The sequence below is a fragment of the Ctenocephalides felis genome, unplaced genomic scaffold (assembly GCF_003426905.1).
Source record: "Ctenocephalides felis isolate EL2017-DRISC unplaced genomic scaffold, ASM342690v1 CF-g0.4_SCAFFOLD_03570, whole genome shotgun sequence".
NCBI lineage: Eukaryota > Metazoa > Arthropoda > Insecta > Siphonaptera > Pulicidae > Ctenocephalides > Ctenocephalides felis.
Genome location: NW_020539724.1, coordinates 3,665,374 through 3,673,057, shown reverse-complemented (window position 1 = coordinate 3,673,057; position 7,684 = coordinate 3,665,374). Strand labels below are relative to the sequence as shown.

General features: G+C 29.0%; 2 protein-coding genes across 2 annotated transcripts; one reads left to right on the top strand and one right to left on the bottom strand.

The window, feature by feature from the left end:
* Positions 1-539: 539 nt before the first annotated feature.
* LOC113382786 (cell division cycle 5-like protein) lies at positions 540-4,094 on the top strand. The gene is made up of 13 exons (XM_026621016.1): positions 540-607; positions 688-953; positions 1,064-1,354; positions 1,424-1,592; positions 1,667-1,959; positions 2,087-2,245; positions 2,322-2,418; positions 2,512-2,622; positions 2,692-2,860; positions 2,940-3,131; positions 3,194-3,396; positions 3,537-3,839; positions 3,911-4,094. The coding sequence occupies exons 1-13, from the start codon at positions 563-565 to the stop codon at positions 4,013-4,015; spliced, it is 2,403 nt and encodes an 800-aa protein (XP_026476801.1). The 5' UTR covers positions 540-562; the 3' UTR covers positions 4,016-4,094.
* On the bottom strand, positions 4,057-5,598 carry LOC113382787 (snRNA-activating protein complex subunit 3-like). The gene is made up of 2 exons (XM_026621017.1): positions 4,754-5,598; positions 4,057-4,694 (listed from the first exon to the last, which is right to left on the bottom strand). The coding sequence occupies exons 1-2, from the start codon at positions 5,466-5,468 to the stop codon at positions 4,237-4,239; spliced, it is 1,173 nt and encodes a 390-aa protein (XP_026476802.1). The 5' UTR covers positions 5,469-5,598; the 3' UTR covers positions 4,057-4,236.
* Positions 5,599-7,684: the final 2,086 nt, after the last annotated feature.

The window sequence follows — 7,684 nt, the reverse complement described above, 5'->3', positions numbered from 1 at the left end:
CAGCAGTATAATTATAAATGAAAGCAGATTTAAAATGCTTATGAAATTTATGTAAAATGGAAAATATTTTACTAAATCAACTTAAACAAATAAAATTATAAAACTATTAAAAAATAAATCTTTTATGAATTATTCAACAAATTCTAATAAAACAAAAAGTGAAAATATTCAGTATCTTCCAAAAGAACGTGCTAAATCAAAACAAATTTTAAATTTATTATTTTGGTGCGATCAAAAGCAACTGTCGTAACTGAACTGTTACCAACAATAAAGACGCGAATTGATTTATGTCGTTTGGCTACCTTTAGCTAGATAATATATTGTTCTTCGCGGAATAATAATATTTTATTAATAATATTATATATTGATTTATAAATGATGCTTTTTAATAATTATAGATAGTGAAATTAATTTCCGACAATACCCAATAATAACTAATATATATTCTTTAACTTAAGAACGATATCTGCGTCCTGTAACCTAAAAATAGATGTCAATCTGAATTTAAACCGAATATTTTTATTTTATTATTGAAGCAGCTAATTTTAATTAATTATTCAAAATGCCACGAATTATGATAAAGGGGGGTGTCTGGAGGAACACAGAAGTAATTATGAATTTATTTGTTACATGTTTTATAAACAACACTTGAATAGGGATTGTAGTAATTCTTCATTATTATTATAGGATGAAATTCTTAAAGCAGCGGTAATGAAATATGGCAAAAATCAATGGTCCAGAATAGCATCTCTTTTGCACAGGAAATCAGCTAAGCAATGTAAAGCCAGATGGTTTGAATGGCTAGATCCAAGTATCAAGAAAACTGAATGGTCAAGAGAAGAAGATGAAAAATTACTTCATTTGGCAAAATTGATGCCAACTCAGTGGCGAACTATTGCTCCAATTATTGGTCGTACTGCAGCACAATGTTTAGAACGATATGAAAATTTGCTGTAAGTTTCAAAAGGAGTTTGTTAAGTTGTATAATATATATAACTAGTCACAACCAGTTCAGATTGAATCAAAAACACACATAAACTATTGCATTATTTTTTCTTTTTAGTGATCAAGCTCAGAAAAAAGAGGATGGTGAAGATGGCATCGATGATCCACGTAAGCTTAAGCCTGGAGAAATTGATCCAAACCCTGAAACCAAACCAGCAAGACCAGACCCAAAAGATATGGATGAAGATGAATTGGAAATGTTGTCTGAAGCCAGAGCCAGATTAGCAAATACACAGGGTAAAAAGGCTAAAAGAAAAGCACGTGAGAAACAATTAGAAGAAGCACGTAGATTAGCAGCATTACAAAAAAGAAGGGAGTTGAGAGCTGCTGGTATTGGTTCTGGTTTTCGGTAAATACATTTTATTTCATCAATTTTAGCTATAGTATCTAAAATGTTATTTTATTGATTTATTTATAGAAATAAGAGAAAACGAGGTGTGGATTATAATAAAGAAATTCCATTTGAGAAACGTCCAGCAATTGGTTTCCATGACACATCCAATGAAGTATTAGATCCCATGGCTCCAAATTTTAGCAGAATGAGATTGCAACATTTAGATGGCGAACTTCGGGTAGAAAAGGAGGAGGTAATATCATTATTGATGTTATCTAGAACTTATGTTGCTAATGCTTAATGATTATATTGCATTTTTTTTTAAAGAGGGAACGGAAGAAGGATAAACAAAAATTAAAGCAAAGAAAAGAAAATGATATACCTTTAGCTATGCTACAAAATCAAGAACCGGCTAAAAAGCGATCAAAGCTGGTACTGCCAGAACCTCAGATATCAGACCAGGAACTCCAACAAGTTGTTAAATTAGGACGAGCTAGTGAAGTTGCTCGAGAAGTTGCCAGTGAGAGTGGAATTGAAACTACTGATACTTTGTTAGCAGATTATGCACTAACTCAGCAAGTTACTGCAACTCCAAGAACGCCAGCTCCACAAACTGATAGGTATATATATATTTATATATATATATATATATATATATATATATATATATATAAGCACACACACTTATATATATGTAAATATAAATGATGCATTTTATTATTATTATGTATCATATGTACTTCACAGAATTTTACAAGAGGCTCAAAATGTCATGGCATTAACTCATGTTGATACACCCTTAAAAGGAGGTATCAACACTCCATTACACATGTCTGACTTTACTGGGGCACTTCCACAAGCGGCAGTGGTGGCCACTCCAAATACAGTATTAGCTACACCATTTAGGTAAATATCTAATTCAAATTTTAATTTATCGCCTTGAACATGCTGATTTTTTAATGATATTGATATTTCTCTCAAGATCTTCAAGAGCAGATGGTTCTGCAACACCTGGCAGTACACCAGGATTTATGACACCAGGTTCTGGAGCCTTAGTTCCTATAGGAGCTGCACACACAGTAATATAAATATGAATTACTATATATTAATTAAAAAAAGTGTTTCACTTAGAATGAAATATTACAGTTTTAAATTAAATTAATTATTTTCAGAATACAAATAATTTCACTCCATCAATGATTCGAGATAAGTTAAATATTAATGTAGAAGAACATTTAAGTGTAGGAGATACTCCACAAGCATTAAAGAATTATAATAAACAGGTTTGTCTATTAAAGTAGCAACTTCTATATATGACTTTAATATATTTACTAAATATGTGTACTTCACAGATTAAGGCAACTCTAAAGGCGGGCTTGAGTTCTTTACCTATTCCCAGAAATGATTATGAGATTGTTGTTCCGGAAGATGAACAGATTCAAGAAGAGCAGTCTAATGAAACAGTGATTGAAGATCAGGCGGATGTGGATGCAAGATATCAGGCTGAGCTTTTAGAAAAACGTAAATTACTTTTTTTTAAAAATAATTGACATAATCAACACCAGTTTTTATTAATCTAAATATAAATTGATTTCTATAGAAAAATTAGAATTATCTAGAAGATCACAAGTAATTCAGAGAAATTTGCCAAGACCTTTAGAAGCAAATATGCTAATTTTGAGACCATCAGCAGATTGTGCAGGTTTAACAGATTTACAACAGGCTGAAGAACTGATAAAACGAGAAATGATAACAATGTTACATTATGATGCAGTGAATAACCCATTACAAGGTGAACTTTTTGATATTGATGAAAAATTTAATTAAAATTTTTTTAACTTATGCCAATTACAGCTCAAGCAAAGAAATCAACATTGGCACATGCCCAACAATTATCATATTTGGAGCAGCACCCATATGAAAAATTTAGCGATGAAGAGATTGCTCATTCTAAAAAATTACTTCAAAAAGAAATTGAAGTTGTCAAGAATGGCATGGGTCATGGAGAGTTATCTTTAGAAGCATACACTCAAGTTTGGGAAGAATGCTTAGCACAAGTAAATAAATTGTATAGAGTTTTTAATGATCATACCAATTTCTTATAACCATCCATTGAATAGTGAAAACAAATACTAATTATATAGACCTACTGAAAATATTCTCTAAACATATATTAATCTGATATTTTTATTTTTAGGTTTTGTACCTACCTAGTCAAAATAGATATACCCGAGCAAATTTAGCCAGTAAAAAAGATAGATTGGAATCATTAGAAAAAAGATTAGAACAAAATCGGAAACATATGGCACGTGAAGCTAAATATTGTGCAAAAATGGAGAAAAAAATAAGGATTTTAACTGGCGGTTATCAGGCACGGGCACAAGGTCTATTAAAACATTTACAAGAGGTTTATGACCAAACTGAACAGGCCACCTTAGAATTATCTACCTTCAAATTTTTGGCTACACAAGAAAAAGCTGCCATACCCAGAAGGATGGAGGTTTGTTAAATTTGTAAACAAAATTTTTTTCTTATAAATTAATATGTTTATTTCTTATACATTTTTTATAGTCTCTAACTGAAGACGTTCAAAGACAAACTGAAAGGGAGAAACAGCTACAAAGAAAATATCAAGAGTTGCAAGAAAAACTTCAAGAACTGAATGAATTAGATTGAAATAAGTTGTAATGGTAATATTAGATTCTTTTATAAATTCAATCAAAATAAATTATTTTAAGGTATGTTATGACTTTCTCAGATAATTGTGATATGAAAATATTTACAATGTTGTCATAAATTAAAGTTTTTTATTATACAGATAGCATCAATGTACAAATATATATAATGGCCATGTGATTGATGAATATATTGCAAGATAGCAATCAGCTAATATATTATTATGAAAAATATTTATAAGCATGAAATTCACCTATTTTTTTGTGATCTTCAGTATAATTAAATCTCCAAAAACATTTTGCACACCATAACATTTCTTCAGTCATTGTTCTCTTACTATTTAATGTTACCCATGAACCCATATATCTAAAGCACATCATGCAGTATGTTTTATAATCCAAATATATTGCAGAAACTAATGGATAATTATATTGAGTAACTGAATGAAACATTTTGCTAGGTGTACATTCTATGTCGCTAAAAACGAATAGATGTTCACAACAGCCTCTATGTTGATATAAATTTGGGTATCCTAGCCTCATGTAAATATCATTGAAACAAAAAGTGCTCATATCATAAACTCGAACATCCATTCCCTTTCGAAGGCCCCAGTCCTTTAGACTATCTGTATAATCGAAACCATCTTCATACGGGTATCTATCATCTATATATATTATGCCTGTGAAAAGGAAATTAAAATGTGAACTATAATTGAGAAAAAAAGCTAATAAATGTTACCATTGATATAGAAGAGTGCTGGGCCTAAAGTGTCTGGAGTTGTTGATTTATTTGGATCTTTACTTTTTTCTTCTCCGGTATCAAGATCTTGTCGACAGCTTAACGCATCTCTAAATTCAGTCAATTTTGTTGTGCCCAAAATCTTGAATTCTCTGTCTAACTTTGGAACTCCTCTTGTATTTTTCTTCCTAAGTTCATGCCTAAATGGATAATGGGATCTAATTGTAATTATTGGAGAATAACTATGAGAAATAGATTCTTCACAACGCTCATTTCCTACTGATACAACACTTCTATACTTTAAATATCTTTCTGCTGTTAGAAGAACATTTTTATTTGTATTATCAACCAGATCCATAAATTTTTTGAAGTGTTTCAATGTTTCCAATTTTGCATCAGGGTCTGGGTCTTGGCGAGAATATAATTTTCGTGCTTTATAAATTTCAAATTTAATTTTTTTTGGATCACTATCAGATTTAAGCAGATCTGGATTGCACCTTCTCTCCAAATCTTCCAGTTCTTCAGAAGATATAAATTTATTATAGTATTGTGAACAATTTTGTATTTGATTTTGTTTAGTTTCATTTACAGGTGTAATGTCTCCTCTTGCATCATCAGCTAAAAATGAGCCGTATAAATCTACAAAAGTTTGGCCAATATGGAGAGGCTTGCTGCATTTAACTCTTTTAGCCTCATAAACCAAATAGCTATCCATTGTGTTAAAATTAATAATATTTTGTCATTAAATAACGATCAGACGAAACATATCAAATTCAATGTGAAAAAATAGTAATTTCTTAACTGAATCGTAAATAAATAAATTCAATTCAAAATATATTTAGTAATATATTTATTGTGAACTAAAGAAGGTTTAATATAAAATAATAGCTGTGTAAGCCATGATGCCTATAAGTCAAAAATTTACTTATCGAGGCTAGTGACATCTTCAGCAAATTATTCCAACTACATTGAGTTTAAATGGTTCAAATCTTGCATAAAGATATCCAATAATATTCTCAAACTATTATAGCTAAAATACAAAAAATTATATACTTTCTCCAGATTCGTTAGTAAATTATAGGACAAAAATAATTTTGTCTAAAAATGTAATGTTATTTCCTTTTGTCGTCCCTAGCGCCATGTTTGCCAACCCTTCCCGCATGACAATCAATACGAGTTGAGATTTCGGGGTGATTTGACGTACTTCGAGGCGCGCAGTGAAAATAGTGGAAAATAAAGGGATTCTTATTGAAACAATTATTCTAATGTGAATTGTTAGGTCAGTGATTCAAAGTGCCATAAAGAAATATTTTTAGAATTCTATTTTCGAAACATTCGCATATTTACGTGCTGAATTTTTGGCATGTTTGTTTAAATTTCCACGCCGCCCATTCTGTGAGGGAGTGACAGAATCAACACAACAATGGTATTGTAAATTAGTTTTTTTATCAATCATATTTTTTTTTAAATAATATCTTGAAAATAATATATTGGCTTCAAAAAGGTTGTTAGAATATATATTTTTATATTTACGCATAAAATTTTATTTGTTTTAATTCACACAAATTTTATATATGGGATTCTGATTAAATATCGAAAAAATATTGCTTTTATATCTCAGATTTTGATTATATATGCAATTTAAATTTAAAAACATAAACATCCTGAAGTTGCTTAATTAAATGTCATATTTGTATATAATTCCGGTTTAAATTATTTATAGTTATTTCCTGTGCAAAGGAAGTTAAATTAAAACCGCTAAAAAAATCTTTTTTTTTTTAATTATTGAAGCTAATTTTTGACAGTTAATTTTATCTGTTTTAAATTTATTGGGTATGTTCAAATAATATTTTAAAAATGAATATATATATATATATATATATATATATATGTGTGTGTGTGTGTGTGTAAGTAAATTTAATACAAAATATTAAAAATGTTATTTCCAAATGGATTTGAATAAGATACAGTTTCTTATTTCTAAGTATTCTTTTAATTTCAAACTTGCAATTGTTATTAAACATTACACTCATTAACAATGAATAATTTGTACCAATCGAATTACAATAATGATGGAGTTTAATATTCAAATAACAATATTTGTAAATATTATTAACGACTTTTGAATAGTGTAAATTCGAAACTAAATGGTTATGTAAACAATCTTAGACGAAATATGTTTCAGACATTGTTCTGGGGTGTTATGCTCTTATTTAAATAGAAATAATTTATTTAGACATTTTAATTAAATATTAATTATTATATAATGATAAAATATATATATATTCAGTTGAATAAGAATTAATTGCTTCACATGTTTTAAAATTGTTAGAAAAAATAAGTAATTTTCATACCTAACCAGTATTTTCTGATAATGATAAACTACATATTGAAGAAGGTCGATCAACTGGGCATTTAATAATTTTTAAATTATTTAACCAATTCTAACAAAATTGAAATTAGAAATAGAAGAAGAATATTATTGGGTCATCAAGTTTTTTACCATTTATAGATCAGGTTATTAGAACTTCATTTTTTCTTAATAATTTTCAAACTTTTTAGTACAATTCAACTAAATTAACAAGAGCCTGAAATAATATCTATTATTATTGATGACGGCTTTCTTATGAATAAATAAAAATAAATAAATATATAGACTAAATAGATCAGGAATAAGATCTATTATTGAATCACTAAGCAATTTGGAATATCAATTTTTCATTAATTTTATTAACTTCCCGAAGGAGAAGTTTATGTTTTCATCAAAAAATCCGAATCGCTAATTTTATGTTTTCTCGACGTTTCGAGCCATTCTGAATCGAATGAGACCAAATTTGGAAAAAGTATGTGTGTGTGTGTGTGTGTGTGTGTGTGTGTGTGTATGTGTGTGTGTGTGTGTGTGTGAACAGATTTTTTGCCGTAAATCGACGT

What these genes read in the sequence shown, in the direction of transcription:
- LOC113382786 (XM_026621016.1), top strand. Translation starts at nt 563, where the DNA reads ATGCCACGAATTATGATAAAGGGGGGTGTCTGGAGGAACACAGAA. An exon ending in CTATAGGAGCTGCACACACA is followed by an intron (nt 2,419 to 2,511) that starts GTAATATAAATA and finishes AATTATTTTCAG; the next exon opens with AATACAAATAATTTCACTCC. An exon ending in CCATACCCAGAAGGATGGAG is followed by an intron (nt 3,840 to 3,910) that starts GTTTGTTAAATT and finishes CATTTTTTATAG; the next exon opens with TCTCTAACTGAAGACGTTCA.
- LOC113382787 (XM_026621017.1), bottom strand. Translation starts at nt 5,468, where the DNA reads ATGGATAGCTATTTGGTTTATGAGGCTAAAAGAGTTAAATGCAGCAAG. An exon ending in AGCACTCTTCTATATCAATG is followed by an intron (nt 4,695 to 4,753) that starts GTAACATTTATT and finishes TCCTTTTCACAG; the next exon opens with GCATAATATATATAGATGAT.